Source organism: Phaseolus vulgaris, chromosome 10, assembly GCF_000499845.2.
Source record: "Phaseolus vulgaris cultivar G19833 chromosome 10, P. vulgaris v2.0, whole genome shotgun sequence".
Lineage (NCBI taxonomy): Eukaryota > Viridiplantae > Streptophyta > Magnoliopsida > Fabales > Fabaceae > Phaseolus > Phaseolus vulgaris.
The window spans coordinates 36,891,019-36,913,872 of NC_023750.2; the positions used below are offsets into that span (position 1 = coordinate 36,891,019).

At 29.1% G+C, this 22,854-nt stretch overlaps 1 protein-coding gene and 1 pseudogene across 1 annotated transcript; one reads left to right on the plus strand and one right to left on the minus strand.

Annotated features, from left to right (window-relative positions):
• Positions 1-382: 382 nt before the first annotated feature.
• LOC137818001 (U-box domain-containing protein 33-like) lies at positions 383-20,003 on the plus strand (annotated as a pseudogene).
• Positions 20,004-20,420: 417 nt separating this feature from the next.
• On the minus strand, positions 20,421-21,582 carry LOC137818002 (uncharacterized). The gene has a single exon (XM_068621226.1). The coding sequence runs from the start codon at positions 21,510-21,512 to the stop codon at positions 20,628-20,630; it is 885 nt and encodes a 294-aa protein (XP_068477327.1). The 5' UTR covers positions 21,513-21,582; the 3' UTR covers positions 20,421-20,627.
• Between the last annotated feature and the right edge of the window lie 1,272 nt (positions 21,583-22,854).

The window sequence follows — 22,854 nt, forward strand, 5'->3', positions numbered from 1 at the left end:
CACATTGGGCACTGAGAATGGATGACAGGTATCCGTTCCAGAGTGGGAATTAAACATGGATAGAATGTGCTGTGGGGAAACATTTAATCTGAAGTTTCAATTCTTTCTTCATCTTCTTCCTTTCTTCTTCTTGTTCTCGGTTCAGCAATTCTTCTGGTTCTCGCTTCAGCAAATCCTCATCCACATTAGTGTTATGTTCAACAATTTTCTCACCACACTTTAGTGAAGTTTATTTTTTTAATTTTTATATGTTTATAGAATGTATTTTTCATATTATAAATCTTTTTAATTAAAAAATATATTATTTGTTGTTTATTTAGGTTTTAAGATATACCAATGGAGGACACCTTACTAGCTACAGTGGAGGAAATTATCCGCTACCATGGAGGAACTTATCCGCTACCATGGAGGAAATCTTACCAGCTATAATGGAGGAAGACGTGACTGTTACAATGGTGGAAAATGTGATCGAAAAGAAGAAATGGTGGAAAGAAGCTAAATACAAAATGATAAGTTGGATGACAGGATAAATGGCTCATTGACATAAGAGGTAATCGGAGCATGGTTGCTACTATAATCACAACCATTAGCTTTAAATATGTCTTGTTCCTCAAATTAAACACTCTATCATTAATTTCATCCGATGGCTTTGCATAATAGATTTTTAACATGCCTTTTGTCAATAGGCATGTGCTTGATATTAAACACCTTTTTTTTGACCTACATTATTGCTGTAAGTATGGTCACTCCTGATCACATTTGAGATTCAACCAAAACCGTATTTTATAGAATCATTTACATTTGGACTAGGATTAATGGAACTTAGTTTTTTTACGCGTCTATTTGGTTGGATTGGTTAGATTCTCTATAAATTCTTAAAGAAACATTCACATTTAAGAATGTAATTATTTATAAGGGTTGAACTTATAGGTTGAATTTATCTGTAATGGTATTTTTAAACATTATATTTATAATTATATTTATAATTCGTGTTTATGTGTTTATGTTATAATTGGTGTTTATCTTATTGGTTATTTGATGTGTTTTAAAATTTAGTACTACGGTTTTACTGTACATTTATGTTTATTAAAGGAAGATTAGCGTGAGAAATGAAATGTGTGTTGAATAATTGAGATATGGTTGGTGTTCGAGCAGAAAGTTAGATTAGCTTTATTGAAACCTTTTACTGCGAATATTTCTAAGGAAGGGAAAGAAAAGAAAAGAGAGGTGTGTTGCAGATAGTAATGCTAATATGGAAAGTGTATGATGAGTGGTGGATGTAGGAAATGAAAGGCGTGAAATGCGCTATAGGAGTTATCATTAACTCACACCATCATGTAACTTACACGAACAAATAAGTTTTACCTTAAAAAAAATGGCGTTTACATACTTATCTCGTTTTGTATTTTTAATAAAAGTAAAACTTATTTTCTTTATTTTAACTGAAGAGTAAAATTGCGTTATATTAATAAAAAAATTATACCGTTAAACAATTATAATTTATTATATAATTAAACATTTTAAATTTATAATAGTTATTTTAAGATCATATGTCGGTTGATAATTTCAAATAAATGAAGATGTATTTTGAATAACAATATATCAAAGTTTGAATTTAAATAAATGATAATTAAATGATTAAATATTTTTGTTGTCATCGGTGTCACTTTATTATAATTAAATTATTTAATTAATTATAATTAAATAAAAAAAAGGAAATATGAGTGTTAATTTATTAAAAAAGGTAATACAACAAACTAAATCGTAACCAACTTCATACTTTTTTTTTTTGGTCTTCAAAAGAAAAAGAAAAGGTTTTAAATTACAAACTTGTGTTCACGTCACCATGCAAAATTACACTCACTCCAACGGTTTTTCACAAAAATAGTGAAATTTGATTTTGAAATTATAAAAAAAAACAAAAAGGTAAAAAAAATATTATGATATTGAATAAATCATGGGAACACAACTTCAATTATTTCTATTTAACATTAAAGTCATGTTACTTACGTACAATTTCAATTATTTTTATTTAATGATAATTGATTTCAGTTATTTTTATTTAATATTAGAATTATACCATTCATACTCCATTTGAGAGAAAAACTCAATTCATCTATTAAATAAATATATTTTTATTAAATTATTACATAAAAACAACGGTAAAAGATATACTAAAATAAGATTTTAGTATAAATAATTTAAACAAAAGGTAAAGAACAAATATCATTTTTAAATTTTTTTTATGAATAAATAATTTATTTAAAAAAATTTGTTCAATAAATTTACTCGTTTTATATGTTTTTTTTAAAAAATTACATGTAAAATGTAAAAACAATCAATTTTTTTATTTGTCAAATCAATTAACTACTCACATGTCTACCTTATTAGTATTATAACATTTTTTTTTATTGACAATAAAAAAATCAATAAATGTGAAATACTTTAAGGGTGGTTTAACCGACAAAAATCAAGCCAACTCACTTAACTGGACTTTGAAATCCAACCTAAAAGAACAAACCCCTGGAAAAAAACATCAACAAATCATCATCATACAGACTAGAGGGTCAAGACACCAGTCAGTCACGCCTCTATTAAAGATTACATTGTTCCTATGCTTCCACAACTCGCTTACCACTACAATCCAAACCGCTCTCCATACATTGCCAGAATCATTTCTGAGTCTGAACTGGGAAAAGTTCAGCAAAGGAACATTGTGAGACACAAACTAGACTTCCAAATCAAGTTATCAAACATATGATTCAAGTTTCCAAATCAATACGAAATCATTTCATGATAAATTTATTGTCAACAACTTTATAGATAGACAAAAAGAGAATGTATGCATGCAAGAGTTTGGAATGGTAAAAAAAAATTGAAAAATTATTTATTTAGTAACAAGGAGTGTTACAGAATTATGACCAAGTAATTAGAAAACTACCCTCACTAATAAGATAAATCTTATCAAATAATTATTCTAAATATATTTATTGAACATGAGCACTTATATTTTGATGCAGTGCATCACTGTTTTGGTTGTGAGGAAAGTTTTTCCTTTATGGCATAATATACGTGAAGGCAGTAAAACACGCAGGCGAGAATAATTATAAAAAACACCACAAAAGTGTAGATAATTATTACAATTATGTTATGATAACAATGAACACGTTAGAGACATCACCATTCTGAAGAAGTCTACGGTGGTGCCCATCAACTAGGTTGGTGGCGGCCAAAACTACTGTTGAAAACAAAAAAAGAATGCACAATCTCTTTGAGTGACTTTGTCCACATCATTTTCTATGAAGAAGATTTTGTTGGAAGAGTTAACTCTGAAGACCTTAGAAAAATGTGAATTAAAGAGTTAGTTGAGATGAATGATAGTTGCAAATTCAATTGATTTATATATTATTGAGAGGAAATCAATGTATTGTATGTATGCAATTCAGTGATAATGAAAGAGAAAATTATTATTGTTCCATACTTGATTTTGTTTCAAATTAAATCATTTTAAACAAAAAATAATAATTTAAAAGAGCATATGTGATTATTTGTTGTACTCAAAATCTCTACTCCATCATCTATTTTTATTTTATAATTAATGCTAGAAAAACATAAAAATATAATAATATTATATTTCTTAAAAAATTTATTTGTAATCAACTACATATGGTACATTATTATAGTAACAAAAAATTGGCACATTAGCAAATTATCAACCAAATAATAAGCAAATTATCAATAAATAAACTTTACTGATATTTTTTTCTTTGAAATGTGATGAAGTTATTTATTTAACTTTTTTTTCCATAAAGACATATAATTATCAAAATTAATTAGATTGATTAAATCATTATTTATATATAATTTTTATTTTAAATTGTAAAGCAATTAATTTATTAAAAATTGTTTCTATTTTTTTATAATTATCATAATCAATTACCACATCAATAAAATAAAGTATTTATTTATGATATATTTAGTTATTTTTAACATTCTAATTATACCGCAATCATATAATTTTTAATTGGAAAGTTAGTATATTTTTATATATATTATTCAAATTTATAGTAGGTTTAAATTAAAAAAGTTGCAATATTTATTCTCATTATATATATTTTTTATACTTCATTTATAAATATGTATAATTATATATTGATTACCTAGTTATTGATGTGTATATTTTGATTTGAATTGATTTAAGTGAATTAATAGAATTAATATATACTACATATTATTCATATAATTTCATATCATATTAAAATTAATATTATTTTAAATTAAATAGTTAGTTAGATTTTGAACAACAAATAATTCATAGTAAAATATTAATATTAATAATAATAATTATCATTATTATCACTTGAAAACATTAGTATTAAATTGTTTTTAGTTATATCATTTTATTAAGTTTATATTTTGTTTCGTATTACTTACTCCATCTTTTCGTTTTATATATTTTGTTTAGTGTTATTGATTTCTTTTTATAGTTTCATCTCTATCTTTTTTTAAAAAAATTCTACTCTCTTATTTGAAATTTTTTTTTAGCATATTTTATCTTAATGTATTTGTTAATTCTATGTATATAATTAAAAGAGATTTTTCCCATAAATGAAAAAAAAAACACTACTATGTTATAAAAATATATTTACTTTTTTTCAGAATTTAAAATTTATATATGTTGCTTCTCATTCTTTTGAGAATGTTGTTTCTGTTACTATATTTTTTTCGTGTGTGTTTATATTACCATAATCTTCATCTTTTACTATTTTTCGTTTTCATATTTTTTAAATAATCTTAAATATTTATTTTCTTAGAATGCTTTAAAGAAAGCTCTATTATTTAGTATATAATTAAACTCTATATTTGTAAAGCAATATCTTCTATTTTATTTTCTTTATAATGTAATTTTTTTTTACAATATTTTTAGTTATTTTTAACATTGCAATTGATAGTGCAATTATATACTCTTTTTTTTATTTGGATTATTTGTATAATTATGATATATTTTATTCAAAATTTTAAAAAATTTTAATATTTTTTTTTTAAGATTGCACTATAAGAAAATAATAAATTAAGATAAAAATTGATGTAAAGAGGCGAAAGCGGACATTTATGTATGAGCAATGTGTCTACCTTTCCACAAATACGAAAAAGGTGGAAGGAAATATTGATACTAGAAGAAAAAATTTCTAAATTTTTTTTTATTAGCAATAAATAATTAATAAATAGAATCATTTCAGTGGTGATTCAACCTTTATACATACCTATAAATTAGAGCACATATTCTCAGACATCCCACTCCAACATAGGGAGAGAACCAAAACCAATCTAACACTATAGACCCAGTAGAAACACACTTCAAACATACCAAGGAACGTCAGAGCAACAAACCTTAACCACCTATACCAACAACCAACCTACCATCCCTCAAAACCAACATCCAACAAAATAAGGATACCTGCCAACCTAAACAAAAACATACAACTTATATCGAATTCAAACAAGATAAAAGGGTGAGACACCAATCAGAGAAGAAGAAACAAGCAGAGGGAATTTTAGAAGTTACCCAGAACCAAACCTTCAATTGATCCAAAGTGAATATTTCATAATGATCCACCACGCCACCTTTAAATATGACCTTGTTCCTATGACACCAAATCTCACTAACCACCGAGATCCACACACTTCCCATAACAGAGTTGATAGACTTACATGCCTTACAAAACTGCATGAAATGAGTAAAAGGATCAATGGGAACAACCGACGACACTCCTAACCACGAGAAACACTGAACCCATACAAGCCAAACAATTCTACAGTCAAAAAATAAATCACTAGTAGACTCCTCTTTCAACCCACAAAAAGAACAAACAATACTATCAGCCACCACCCCGTCGTGCCAAGTTAACTTTAGTAGAAATCTTATTTTCCAGCACCCTACACGCCAAAACCTGGGTCGCATGCAAAGGCTTAATGCTAATTTTTTTTTTAAAAACTCGACAAAACCCCATCGCTTTCTCCCCTTAATACACCATACACAGATTTAACCTAGAATTCAGAAGACGCACCATCTTTTCAATACAACATGTCAAAAATATCTGAAACAAGACTCAACCCTTGAATCTCGTCAAAAAGTTGGCATATATGAGATTTCTCCCACTCAAACAAATTTCTTCTCCACCCCAACTTCCAACTCCATACTCCTTCTTCCCAAGTCCCATAGTGCTCCAATAACAAATCTTTATCCCCACACAGAGAGAACAACCTCGAGAATTTATTTTTCAAGACTAAGTTACCCACTCAACTGTATTCCCAAAACATAATTCCTTCCCATTTAATACGGTCTTCGAAATTTTCACCCCACTCCTTCATCAACCAAATCACCATTAGCTCCCGCCACCAAAGAGACTCATTCTTGTTTGAAATGGGCACTTTCAAATTTCTCCAACCCCCATACTTGGAAGCTAACACCTCCTTCCACAGACCGCCTTTGGAATAACTCATCCTCCAAATCCATTTTCCCAATAAGGCAATATTGAAAGGTTTAATGTTAATAACCCCAAGACCACCGGCTTCATGTGGCTCACACACCTTCTCCCAAGAAGTCCACACAATCTTTCGCTCACCAGACCCCCAACCCCACAGGAAGTTCCTCTGGATTTTCACAATCTTCTTCACAACAACCGCGGGAATTTTAAACAAAGACATATAAAACAAAGGAATAGCCGAAAGAACGGACTTAATCAAATAAATCCTCCCAGCGATCGAAATAAGTCTACCTTTCCACCTTCCCAATCTCGTGTTTATCCTCTCAACCACCTCGTCCAAAATGCTTCTTTCTTGTGCACCCCCCAACAGGCATCCCGAGATATTTGAAAGGAGTTTTCATCACATCAAAATTAAGAATTTTTGCAAAGCACCTGATCGTATAAGCATCAACCCCCACCCCTCCAATACTACTCTTCAAGAAATTCACCTTTAGATCTGAAGCCAACTCAAAACAGTTCAATATAGCTTTTAAGCTGAAAACACTTTTGGTAGACGCTTTGCAAAAGAACAAAGTATCATCTACATACTAAACATATTAACTTTAACCTTATTCGTCCCAACCTCCACACTCTTCACCAGATCAGACACAACAACATTCCTTATCACTCCTGCTAGACCTTCAACCACAATAAGAAACATAAACGGGGCTAAGGGTCACCTTGTCTCAATCCCTTTGAAGGAACGAATTCCTTAGTTGGGCTACCATTAACCAACACAGACACAGTCGCAGACTCCAAACAAGATTTAATCTAAGCAATCCATTGTTCACAAAAACCTAATCTTCCAAGCATGTAACTGATAAACTACCACCTCACCAAATCATAAGCCTTCTCAAGATCCACTTTGAAAAACATGCAGCTTTTCTTCTTCCTTTTTGCCTCCTCTAATACCTCATTGGCCACCAGCACACTATCCAAGATTCCCCTACCGGCGAGAAACGCAGATTGTCTTGAGTCAATGATTTTACTCATCACCTTTTTAAGCCTTAAAGAAAGTTACTTCGATATGATTTTATACAAACACCCAACCAAAGAAATAGGTATGAAATTGCATAGATTTTGTGGATTCTCCGACTTAGGGACCAAGCACACAAACGACACATTCGTCCCCCTGGGCCATTTTCCAAATCTAGCAAAATCATTTACGGCCAAAAGAATATCATCCCTAAAAAACTCTCAACAGAACTTAATGAGCCCAAAGTTAAAACCATCTGGTCTAGAGTTAAAGGACACATTATCCAGCCTGGCTTGAGGCCCAACTGCACCTTCAAACCTAACCTTAAAAAATCTTTGACCTTATCTTTAACCACCTCCTTATCTTCACACCAATGGCCATCAACGAACAAACCATTAATCTCGTTTCTCACCCTCCTCCATTTAATGAGCGAATGGAATTTTTTTGAATTAAGGTCACCATTTTTTAACCACTTAAGACGAGCTTTCTGATGGATAACCGCTTCTTGTCTAAAAGCATTTTCGTTTTGTTCTGCTAACAAGGACCTCCTCTGCAATCTACCTTCCTCATCTAAGTCTCCAACATAATCAAATTTAGAGACAAAAAATAATTAGTCACTATATTGACTATATTAGATATTAATTTAGAGTAAAAAATTATTAGTATCTAATGTGATTTCTATTATTAATAAAATATTATAAGATTGTTTCTAAATTGGTATCTAACTATTAGTTACAAAGGTTTTAGCTATTAACTACTTATGTTCTAAATTTGTCTCTATAATATATTGACTAAATTAGAGACAATTTTATAAACTAAATAATTAATGGTATTTAAAGTAGTTTCTATTGCTAAAAAAAATTATAAAGTAGTTTCTAAAATTTTCTTGTAGTGTGAAGTTAGTGTTGGAGTGCGAAACTGTCGCACATAACGAGGTCCTAACTCACACTAAGCGTATATTAAATATTATAATATTTTGTTTATGAAGTTGGTATGGACGACACAAGAATAATTATCCTATAACTTAACGTGAAAAATCATGCGTGGATTTGATCGACACAAACTAAAACTTAATAAGTTAATTATAATAAGCCGACGCTTAAGGCATAAGTTTTAAATCTAAAAAGTTTTCTCAAATTATCATAAAAAATATCTTGATTTGTTTAAATTTTTCCATATAGATATCAAGTTTGTTAAGTAATACTAAGAAGAAAAATCAAAGGAGTTGTTATTGAAGTCATTTCTGGCTATTTATGGGTGGAAACCAATGGCACTAGAAATTTTATTTGTTGACAAGTATAAAAGGGAGCAACGTTCAAAGGAATGACTCCTTTTTGCGTGAATGAAAATGGATAATCTTACAACATTTTTGCATGTTGGTGGTGAGTGGAGCAACATTGATTAATTACTCTTAAAAATGATAACATTATGAAAAATTGGGGTATATACATGCATCATAAAATTTACAAAACATGATGGAACCATATACAGTGATATTTATAAAATTTAAGAAAATATGTGCACAATTGTATTATGATGAATGAAGGGTACCTAAGTATTGGACAATGAATGAAAATTGACCACTATGGTTTATTTTTATACCATTTTTACAAGAACGAACAAGTTTAAAAAATATTACAAGAGTTGATAAGTCGTGATCTAAAAACATTATTTTACTCTTCTAAAGTCATCATCCTTTAATTCATTTCAAATTAAAACTTACATCAAAGTCATTATGAAACCTCACAATTTTGGTTCAAAAGAATTTATGATGCAAAAGTCGTACTTGCACAACTTTAATTAAACATTATCTACAACAAAAATCAATAAAAAAAAATATATATATATATATATATATATTATCATTAACACTTTGTTACGACAGAAAGTCAAATCCAGTTCCACAAGCATACATAGAATCTTAACCAGTATATACAATTTTTTTTATCTAATTATGATTATTATTAAATTTATAATGATTATTATTATTAACAATAATATTAATAATATTATCATTATTGATACAAGAGAAAACATAGGTGTTGTTGCACCTGTATATTAATATTTTTTATTTTTATCATTTACATATAGTTATCTATAATATTAAAAATTAAATAAACAATATTATTATTCGTCAACTTGAATGTATAAATTTGCATTGTTATATTATTTAATAAAAATGCAAATATATAAACTAACACACATCGTCTGTATCTTGTAGCAAAATATAATTAAAGTTTATATGAATCTCACCATGTTAATGAAATAATAAACATTATTTCAATTAAAAAAAAAAATCATATTCACAAATATATATTTAAATATATATATGTATATATATAGTATTAAGACGATTTTGGCCTTGTTAAATTAGATGAATATCAATCATCAATTCAAATATTGTATTTATTTATTAATAATATTTAAAACATACAGATACACATAAATTTTGGATAAAATTAAAAAATCTAGTGTATAGTGGTAATATAATTTTTTTCTATAATTGAGTTAATTTAAATTTTATATTATTAAAAAATATAGTTATTAAACTTTATTTTTTATTTAAGTTTATGATAAAATTAAATAATAATTATAATAATATTTAAAAAATGCAAATACACATAAGTTTATAATGAAATTAAAACTAAATGTACATAAGTTTATAATAAATTAGACTATTGCAATATAAGTTTATAATAATATATTCAAAAAGTATGAATACACATAAAATTATTATAAAAATAAAAAATACATTTTTACATGTATATGCTGCCTAATATATATTTTAAAAAATACATATACACATAATTTTTGTATACAATTATTTAATTTTGTCATAAATTTATGTGTATATGTTAGTTATTATATATTTAAAAAAGAATTGGAAATATTATTTCTTTAGTAACAAGGAGTGTTACACACTCATCTCCCACTAATAAGATAAATCTTATCAAAACAATACTCTAATGGTCCTAAATATATTTATTGAACATGAACACTTATATTTTGATGCAGTTCATGATTGTTTTGGTTGTAAGGATTGTTTGTACTCTTGGAACAATATCTATGAAGGAAGAGATACACAAAGCAGAGAAGAATGATCAGAAATACAACAGAAAGGGAAGTCTACGGTGGTTCCCATCAACTAGGTCAGTGGCTGCCAAAACTATGGTTGAGAACAAAAAAGAGGATGCACATGCTCTTGTTGGGTGACTTTGTCTACATCATTTTGAAAGAAGAAGATTTGGTTGGAAGAGTTAACTCTCTGAAAACCTTAGAAAAATAATAATTAAAGAGTTAGTTGTGATGAAAGGTAGTTGCATATTCAGTTTATTTATATATTCGTTTCACATAAGAGATGTGATGAGGAATCAATGTAATGCATACATGCAATTTAATGATCATTATGAGATAAACAGTTAGTATTTTTACATCCTTGATTTTTTTCCAAATTACATGATAATCATTTTAAATGAGAAATGATTTAGCACCTTTATTTAATATATTTAGTTTATTTATATATTTGTTTCACAAAAGATATGTGAAGAGAAAATCAATGTAGTGTATGCATTCAATTAAATGATTAATGAGAGAGAAAATTATTATTGTTACATGCTTGATTTTATTTCAAATTACATAATAATCATTTTAAATGAAAAATATTTTAACAGAGCATGTGTAATTATTTGTTGTACTCAGACTCCTCACTCCATCATCTCATTGTTTTTATAATTAATAATAAAAAAACATAAAGGTATAATAATATTACATTTTTCTAAAGATTTTTATTTGTAATTAGTAATCAACTATACATATATTACATTAATATTATAGTTGCCAAAAATGGTCACATAACCAAATTATGAATCAAATATACTTTATTGACATATTTTCTTTGAAATGTGATGAACTTGTTTATTTAACTTTTTTTTTCTCATAAAGATATATAATTATCAAAATTAACTAAATTGATTAAATCATTATTTTATATATAATTTTAATTTTAAATTGTACAGCAATTAATTTATTAAAATTTGCTTTTTATTTTTTATAATTACCATAATCAATTACCACATAATAAAATAATGTATTTATTTATGATATAATTAGTGATTCTTTAATATTGTAATTAATAGTGCAATCATATAGTTTTTAATTGGAAAGTAGTATATTTTTATATTTTATTCAAATTTATAGTAGATTTTAAAAGATTTATTTTCATTATATATATAAATAATAATATATACTGCAATGAAGCTGAATTTATTTTATTACTTTAATTTTTAAATAGCATATTTATATATTGATTACCTAGTTATTGATGTGTATATTTTGATTTGAATTGATTTAAATGAATTAATAGAATTAATATATACTACATATTATTCATATAATTTGATATTATATTAGTATTATTTTAAATTAAATAATTAGCTAGATTTTGAACAACAAATAATTCAATGTAAAATAATTGTAATTTTTTTTCAATAAATTGTATTATTCATTTTTCATCAAATTTTCTACATTAATTGTATTTTTGATATATATAATAAAGGTAAAAGTAGTAAACATAAAATAAATACTTTAAAATTTAAAATCGAATCATTTTTAAATTCATCCAAATCAATCCTACATTTATATGTTTAAATCACAATATACATAATCAGTTGCGTAAAAGTAAAAGAACCTCTAAGTAAACAATACAATATACATGTTAAAATTTTTTTAAAAAAAACACACATAAATTATCAAACATTTGATTCAAGTTTCCAAATCAATACGAAATCATTTCATGATAAATTTCTTATCAACAACTTTATAGATAGAGAAAAATAGAGTATATGCATGCAAGAGTTTGGAATGATAAAAAAGAATTGAAAATATTATTTCTTTAGTAACAAGGAGTGTTACACAATCATGACCAAATAATTAGAAAACTACCCTCACTAATAAGATAAATCTTATCAAAACAATACTCTAATGATCCTAATATATTTATTGAACATGAACACTTATATTTTGATGCAGTGCATCACTGTTTTGGTTCTGAGGAATGTTCTTCCTTTTTGGCGTAATATACGTGATGGCAGTAAAACACGCTAGCGGGAATAATGATAAAAAAACAAAACAAAGAGGGAAGTGTAGATAATGATTGAAATTATGTTATCTTTGTTAGAGACATCACCATTCTGAAGAAGTCTACGGTGGTGTCCATCAACTAGGTCGGTGGCTGCCAAAACTACTGTTGAAAACAAAAAAAGAATGCACAATCTCATCATGAGTGGCTTTGTCCACATCATTTTGTATGAAGAAGATTTTGTTGGAAGAGTTAACTCTAAAGACCTTAGAAAAATGTGAATTAAAGAGTTAGTTGAGATGAAAGATAGTTGCAAATTCAATTGATTTATATATTAGTTTCACATAAGAGAGGTGAAGAGGAAATCAATATAATGCATGCATGCAGTTTAGTGATCATTGTGAGAGAAAAAAATAGTATTGTTACATCCTTGATTTTGTCCCAAATTACATGATAATCATTTTAAATGGGAAATTATTCAACATCTTTGTTTAATATATTTAATTTATTTATATATTAATTTCATAGGCTAGATGTGAAGATGAAAACAATGTAATGTATGCATGCAATTTAGTGATCAATGAAAGAGAAAATTATTATTGTTCAATGCTTGATTTTGTTTCAAATTACATATAATCATTTTAAATAAAAATAATTCAAAACAGCATGTGTTTTGTTGTAGTCAAAATCCCTACTTCATCTATTTTTATTTTATAATTAATGCTAGAAAAACATAAAAATATAATAATATTACATTTTTAACAAAATATTTGTAATTATTAATCAACTACATATGGTACATTATTATAGTAACAAAAAATTGGCACATAAGCAAATTATCAATCAAATAATAAGTAAATTATAAATCAAATATTCTTTACTGATTTTTTTTCTTTGAAATGTGATGAAGTAATTTTTTTTTTCATAAAGACAAATAATTATCAAAATTAACTGGATTGATTAAATCATTATTTTATATATAATTTTTATTTTAAATTGTACAGTAATTAATTTATTAAAAATTGTTTCTATTTTTTTATAATTATACCTTAATGAATTACCACATTAATAAAATAAAGTATTTATTTATGATATATTTAGTTATTTTTAACATTATACCGCAATCATATAATTTTTAATTGGAAAGTTAGTATATTTTTATATATATTATTCAAATAAATAGTTGGTTTAAATTAAAAAAATTGCAAAATTTATTCTCAATATATATATATATATATATATATATATATATATATATATATATTACCGCATAATAACACCTTTTTTAGTATGTTTCTACATCAATGAAGTTGATTTTTTTGGTTACTTTAATTTATAAATATGCATAATTATATATTGATTACCTAGTTATTATTGATGTGTATATTTTGATTTGAATTGATTTAAATGAATTAATAGAATTAATATATACTACATATTATTCATATAATTTCATATCACATTAATATTATTTTAAATTAAATAATTAGCTAGATTTTGAAAAACAAATAACAAATAATTCAATGTAAAATATTAATAATATTAATAATAATAATTATTATTATCATTATTATCAATTGAAAATATTAGTATTAATTTTTTTTACTTATATCATTTTATTAAATTTAGATTTTTTTTTCATATTACTTACTCCATCTTTTCGTTTTATATATTTTGTTTAGTGTTATTGATTTCTTTTTGTAGTTTCATCTTTATCTTTTAAAAAATTTCTACTCACTTATTTTAAAAATATTTTTAACATTTTTATCTTAATGTATTTCGCTAATTCTACATATGATTAAATAAAAGAGAGTTTTTCCATAAATGAAGAAAAAAAAAACACTACTATGTTATAAAAATGTTTTTTTTTTCAGAATTTTAAAATTTATATATGTTTGCTTCTCATTCTTTTGAGGATGTTGTTTCTCTTACTATTTTCGTGTGTGTTTATATATTACATAATCTTCATCTTTTATTATTTTTTGTATTCATTTTTTTTAAATCTTTAATATTTATTTTCTTCGAATGCTTTAAAGAAAGATATATTATTTAGTATATAATTAAACTCTATATTTGTAAAGCAATATCTTCTCTTCTATGTTCGGTATAATTACCATATTAAAAAATTAATGTATTTTTTTATGATGTATTTAGTTATTTTGAACACTCTAATTAATAGCGTAATTATATGCTTTTTATTTGAAAAATTTGTATAATTCTGATATTGAGGATTTTGATTCTGACAAATTAAATGAGTGATATTTATTAACCATCTCATGAAAGATGTTAATTAGGTCAAATTCTTTTAAAGAAGGTGACTAGAATTCGAACTACTTTCACATCATATCTCAAAATCCTAAATTCATTTTATTTGTTTTATTGAATTCTCGCATCAGAGTGATGACTATAATCCAGCACTTGCAATTGTTTGTGGGTTTTTGATAACTTAAACCTTTTTTCCTTTTCCAATGTTTTACACAGGTTGAACCTGTCTAATCTTGAATGAGCATCTTGTAGACATAATCAATCAAAAGCTAAAGATAATTTTATCATAACTTGAGTACAAATCTAAGGCTTTTGATTGATTGTGCCTTTGAACATTGTTATTCTCATACAATAATTACTCGTTTGGTGTGAGTATATATTGTGTTGTTGACCATTTTTTTAAAATTACCAGGAGATTTGAGCTAAAACTCAAAATGGCCCAGAAGATAATGAGTCCTTCTTTAGAAACTCTACTTATAATCAATAGTTTTTGTTTAAATTTTAGTATATAAAGAATATTTAAGAAACCACGCTGTGGCTTATGATTTATCGTTTCCTGTAATATAGTTCAAGACTGGATTTAACTTGGTTTATTTGGTTATTTTTATAGTGGGTGCAAAATTTCCTGCAAGTGCGCTGAGAGAGCAGGAAGTTCAAGATTATCATGAGAGGGAAAGGCAAAACATTCAGAAGACTATGGATGCCTATCTTTATATCTGTCAAAAAATGGGGGTAATTTTTTCTAGTAAACCTTGTTTTCAAAACTTTTCTTTTTCTAATAATTATTCTTTTTGAGTACTAATGAGACTTTTTTTTTTTCTGAACTGGAACAATTATAAAGTTGTATTGTGACACATCTTGTAAATTGATGTTTTTTACTCTGAAGTTTAATATTTTTCCTTTCTGAAGTTGCTAAAGTAATATTTTTCATTTCTGAAGTTGTTAAAAGTAACATTTTTCATTTCTGAAGTTGTTAAAAGTAACATTGTTCACTTCTGATGTAGGTGCGGGCAGGGAAACTACACATTGAAATGGATAGTGTAGAAAAAGGGTTTGTAGAACTCATCCACCAGTATGGCATACAGAGGCTTGTAATGGGAACAGCATCTGATAAGTACCATTCTAGGTAAGTAGCCAGCTAAAATCCCTCAGGAAGCTAATACACATTATTGTAAACAAATTATCTGTTTTTGGAGCTTAGTTATACTTTCACGCTTTTGAATTACTATTTCTCAACATTCTTAGTTTTGGAGCTTAGTCTTCACCTCTGCCTGTTTGATTTTATTCCCCTCTCGAAGGCTTTGCTTCATAGAAAATTTTATGGCCCTTCTGAAATTTATATTCTTATTATTTTTAACGAGCTTCCATTTGCATGATATTGCAGGAGAATGATATCCCTCAAATCTAAGAAAGCTATATATGTATGTGAACAAGCTCCAGCTTCATGTCATATACAGTTTATCTGCAACGGGTACCTCATACACACAAGGTATGTTGTCTTACGAATACTTCCAACATGGTGAGTACTGAATTCCAAGGAATAGTGTCACAAGGAGATAAGAGTAGTTCTAGAGAAAGCTTCATAGGAATTTAATAGTTTCAGAAAGCTTGTGTTTTGATTGTTGTTTGAACTTTGATTTTCTGTACTATCCCAATAGTTTTTATCATATTATACTTGGTACTGATAGAAGAACTGTATGAACTAGGGGATTGCAGATTGGATAGAGGGAACGTAGAGGTCGTATCTCCTTCTGTGCAGCTAATAGCAAACTCTGAAGTTGGGCATTCACCTAACATGGGATCGCCATCCACAGTGCAAGGGCAAAATCGTTGGATAAAACTAAGTAATCCCGGAAAAGAGTTATTTCGTAGAGTTAGGACTATCAGTGATGGAGATGGGAGGAGCATTGGATCTGTTTCTTCTTTAGAAGGGTTCTTAACTCCTCAGAGAAAGTTCGGTAAAGAAGCAAGTTGTGATGAGGTAGGTGGGCAGTCACGGCGGAGTCCTTCAGTATCCTCAATGTGCTGTGAGAGTTGTTCGGTTGATCCATATTTTATTAACAATGGCAGTGAGAATGTAGAATTGTCATTGAATGACTTTTCTATGAATAACAAGGATCTTCATCATTCACCATCTCCAAGTGTACTGGCATGCACACTTTTTCCTCTTTCAGAATTTCTATGTCTGCTGTGGGCATGTCATGTTTCTTTTCTTTTTGACTTTTTTGTGATGGATGAAGAGCCATTCCTGCTTCCTAAATTTTCATTGATGGATGGTTATACTGTTGACCTGAGCTTTATGATAATGTTTTAAAGTTGTGATTGAACACTAGCAGGATGGAGGAATGGATGATGCTCTCTATGCTCAACTTGAACAGGCAATGGCTGAGGTTGCGAATGCTAAGCATGATGCATATCAAGAAACTTTTAAGCGTGTTAAAGCAAAAGGAGATTCCATTGATGCTATACGCAACGTAATTTTCTTATGCTGAGTTCTTATTATTTTTCAATGTGTATGAGATGATCATGCTTGTAAATCATCACACTCACTAAGTTAATTCTAGGTGTTTGTATCCAGTTTTTTTGTTTTTCAAATTATTCTAAGTGGTAAGATTTTATCAGATATAAAGAATAAGATTGTATCAGCTAACCTTAAACAAACCTTAACTGATTCTAGGATCATTTGAATCGACAAACATCTTTTTAAGGTTGTCCTTTTATGTTCTGAATTTGCTATAATCTTTCTGAACCTCCCATTTGACAGGCTAAAGCCATTGAAAATTTGTATCAAGAAGAACTAAAACTAAGAAAATAACAAGAGGAAGAAGTACAGAAAGCAAATGAAGAACTTGAGGATATGAAGAGGCAGATAAACAAAGTTAATGAGGAACTCCAAGTCGCCTTAGATCAGAAAATATCTCTAGAGAATCGAATTGCATCAACTGAACTTATTATAAAGGAGTTGGAGAAGAAGAATATATCTGCTGCTGAGCTGTCTCAAAAGTACAAGAATGAAGTAGATGATTTGCAAATGCAGCGTGATAATGCATTGGGAGAGGCCGAGGAGTTAAGGAGAACACAAGGGGAAGCCTCAAGCACGCACGGGCTTCAACCCTTCTCAGAATTCTCCTTTTCAGAGATTAAAGAAGCAACAAGAAACTTCAATCCATCCCTCAAGATTGGACAAGGAGGATATGGAAGTATATTTAGAGGTATCTTACGTCACACTGAGGTGGCTATAAAAATGTTGAGTCCTGATAGCACCCAAGGTCCAGTGGAGTTTCAACAAGAGGTAGGATGGTTTCGTTTCAGTTTTACTTTATATTTTGTACATCATCCTATTTTGGTCAGCAACAATCTTTTTGTGTGGTTGATTTTGTAAAATAAAATATCTTAAAAGTTGGCTTTATATGAGTAGCATATTAGTAACTGGATTTTGAACCTAACTCCATGTGAGTCGTTTGTATTCACTGAAATGTCTTTATTTCCAGCCGATCTCCATTACAGGTGAACTGAACTTTAAGTTTAACTCAACCTTAAAATAACTCATAAATTGAAGTTTGCACGTATACTTGTATATGAAATGTTTTTATCTATGTACTTATCTCTAGTTAATTAAAATGAATTTGAGGAGTTTTATAATGAAACAAATATTGTTGAGTTTCCTTATATAACATTTTGAACAAAATCTTATTGTGTCTTTCTATCACATAATTGATTACATCTCATATTTCTCCCAATTATACAAATTGTTCTACAAATAATACTTATCTGATATGGTTATGTTTGTATCAGGTAGAAGTATTGAGCAACTTAAGGCACCCCAACCTTGTGACACTTATAGGGTCCTGCCCAGAATCTTGGACTCTTGTATATGAGTATTTACCCAATGGAAGCCTTGAAGATCGTCTAAACTGCAAGGATAACACACCTCCATTATCATGGCAAACTAGAATTCGCGTTGCTGCAGAAGTCTGCTCGGCTGTCATCTTTCTTCACTCAAGTAAACCTCACAGCATAGCACATGGTGATTTAAAACCAGGCAACATTCTCCTTGATGCAAACTTTGTAAGCAAGCTCGGAGACTTTGGAATCTGTCGTATATTATCTTGTCAAGAGGGTTCAAGTAGCAGCACTGCACAGTTTTGGAGAACTGTTCCAAAGGGAACTTTTGTGTACGTGGATCCTGAATTCCTTACTTCTGGTGAACTCACACCAAAGTCAGATGTTTATTCATTTGGAATCATTCTATTGAGATTGATCACTGCGAAACCTGCTTTGGAAATAGCAAAGGAAGTGCAATATGCATTAGATAGTAGAAAGTTGAAATCCATCTTGGATCCATTGGCTGGAGACTGGCCATTTATGCTAGCTGAAGAGTTGGTTCGTTTGGCTTTGAGGTGTTGTGTGATGAATAGAAGGAACAGACCAGATTTTTATCCAGATGTTTGGAGAATACTGGAACCAATGAGGGCTTCTTGTGGAAGCAGCAACACCTTTCAACAGGGTTCTCAAGGAAAATGCCAACCTCCTCCATATTTCATTTGTCCAATCTCTCTGGTAGGAAACTCATTCTATCCCCAGATATATGATCTTTTCTAATTATGAAGTCTTCAAACAATGTTATGCATCCCAAGGGTCAAATTTCATGGAAAATTTAATCAAAAATTTTCTTTTCTTTTAGAGACTATTCATGAGACACATCAAAAGTCCAAATCCTTGGATATTTTGCAGGAAGTCATGCAAGATCCACACGTGGCTGCAGATGGTTTTACTTATGAAGCTGAGGTCATACGTGAATGGCTGAAAAATGGTCGACACGTTTCACCAAGGACAAACTCTAAGTTTGCACATCACCACCTCATTCCCAACCACTCTCTTCGCCATGCAATTCAGGACTGGCTTCAAACTCACTGATATATCTGCAAACTTCTCAGTTTTCTCTTTGCTTCTTCATAGTTGTTGTTCTCACTCTCACGTTTGTTTTTATTACATATCTTTTAAGCATGTAAACAACATTTTTATACCCTGCATGTTGTATAGGTTGGTGCTCTTTGTACATCTTGATTTCTTGTAAATAGGTTGCGTATGTATATATGGTTAAATACTATCTTATGTGGTTATCTTTGGCAATGAGAAAAGCTATTTGTTAATCTTAGCCATTCGAATGAACCGTCCCAACAGCATTTAAGGAACATTCAAAGTTTATATTAACATAAAATACATGGTCTAAACTCAAATAGAGTAACATTATATTAACTTAACTAGTAACTAAAATAAGATACGAGGAAAGGAAAAAAATATCTGACAACAAACTAGAAACAATATTATAAGTTCAAGAAGAGAATGATAATAATATATCCTCTCTTGAAAATAGAATAACATATACCCAATGAGAAAAGCTTTAAAAGAATATACTATCTTTTATATATCTCTAAATTTTCCACTTAATTTGAGACTTACTCGCAGTTCTCCTGTTTGAAGATTATGATTGAGTAAATCATATACTTTTTTTTATTGAACTTTTTACCTGTTCATATTATGATAAACAAGAACAACTAAACACTGATCAATCCATACCATTCATTCCCTGAGTCCCTTTTCAATCCATACCATTCATTCCCTGAGTCCCTTTTTTTCTTCTTGAAATCAGTTGTCTTCTCTGCTAGGTTCACCAGACATATCCTCCATCACGATTTAGAGGAGTCTCTGCTCCTCATGGGAACACCAACCATATCTCAATTATTCAACACACATTTCATTTCTCACGCTAATCTTCCTTTCATAAACATATACGTATAGTAAAGCCGAAACTAAATTTTAAAACATCAAATAAATAATAACATAAACACCACCTAAATATAATGTTTAAAAGTACCATTACTGCAATCCAAACGCAAAGGATTCTAACAAATACGATTTTGGTTGAATCCCAAATATGATTAGGTGTGACCATACTTAGAACAACAATGTAGGTCAAATAGAGGGTGGTTAATATAACGTACATGTCTAATGACAAAATGTTTGATAAAAATCTATTATGCAAAGATAAGCCACTCTCAAGAAGGAGCAGCACATATAGGTATGAAATTAAACATAGAATGTTTAATTTAAGGAACAAGACATATTCATCCTGAAAATTATCGGCTAAAACAGATTGACTTGGTCTAATACCATCTGGTGGATTGACACCACCGGGTGGATTGACACCACCACCTGGTGGATTGACAACATTTTGAAAGCTAATAGTTGTTATTACAATAGCAACCATTCTCAGATTACCTCTCATCTCAATGAGCCATTTATATTTCGCTGCCATCCAACTTATAATTTTGTCTTTAGTTCTTTCCACCATTTCTTCTCGGTTACATTTTGCTCCACTGGAACTGTGACTTCTTCCTCCATGGTAACCGTGACTTCTTCCTCCGCTGTAGTTGGTAATGTCTCCTCCGTCGTGAAGTCTTCCTCCGTTGTAGCTGGTAATATCTCCTCCGTTGTAGCTGGTAATGTCTCCTCCGTTAGCTGGTAATGTCTCCTCCATTGTTGGTGTGGTGAGAGGATTGCTGAACGTAACATTGGATGAAGATTTGTTGAACCGAGAAAAAAGGGAGAAGATGAAGAAAGGATTGAACCTAGGGTGTGTTGGCTGCACATATGCTTTTAACATATGCAAATTAATAAGAAAAATCCAAATGGAATTATAGTTATTATTGGTAAATTAGACATTTTTAAAAATGTAAAAAGATAAACAATAATTATAAATATAATGTTTTTTTTATTATAAAGTTTTCGTGTTAGGCATCACTATGCAACTTGACATCTCAGCTAAGCTGACACCTCAAGTCCTCAAGTACCAACAATCATCTGCCATCACATGAAAAAAAAATATTATTAAAAAAAAAATACAAAAATATGGGGGGACTAGACCAAAACCCATATGTTAACACAAACGATACATAGGTAAATTATATCTATTCATAAAGAATTCTAAGAACAGACTAGCTGGGAGTCTATTATACCAATGAAATGATTCTCTATGAATAAATCCTAAATTAGTCAACTTATCAGCACACGCATTCCCTTCACGAAAAATATGAGTTACCCTAAACCTGATTGTCCCACAAAAATTAAGACAAGTATTCCATCGATTCTGAAGCATCCACGGAACATTAGTCCTAGTAGTAAACGTAGCACAAACCAAGGCAGAATCACATTCAAGCCAGACATTAGTAAGCCCCATTTTTTGAGCTTCCTCCATAGCATGTATAACTCCATAAAACTCAGCAACTAAAGTAGTTTGAACTTCAAGAAACGCTGAAAAAGCACCAATAAATTCTCTCATACTTCCACGAAAAATACCTCCACAAGTAGCAAGACCAGGATACCCCCTAGCAGCCCCATCAATATTAATTTTGACCCAACCTGGTGAAGGAAATTCCCATCTAATAGGAAGAGGACGAATAACTTTACCACTACGAGTCTTAATACCGAAAAACTTAATCACGTTGAAGTCCAACATATCATTCTTCATTGAAGCTTTAGACGAATTTCCCACTAGACAAGTTAAATCTTTAATTATCGAAATAGCCTTAGACACCCCAATCTTATTCTGAAATCTAGCATAATTCCTCATACGCCATATCATCCTTATAGAAAAGGTTATCACCGCACGCTTAATCAATTTAACCAAAGGACTACCATCACTCTTAATAAAAGAAAGTAGATCATCCTTATTAGAGAAATGAGAAGTAAGAAAAATTTGTCGAACCCAACTCCAAATATGCAATGCGTTAGAACATTCAAAAAATAGATGTTGAATAGATTCCTCTTGCTTTTCACAAAGCGAACACATAGAACATATATGCAAACCCTTATTCTGAATATGTTGATCTGTAGGAAGTCGCCCATGAAAATTTTTCCAGAGTACTAGAGTTTTGGAAGGCGGAATAGATGAAGACCAAATGAATTTACCCCAACCACCTGGAACTCCTGGTTCCAAGAAAAAAGTC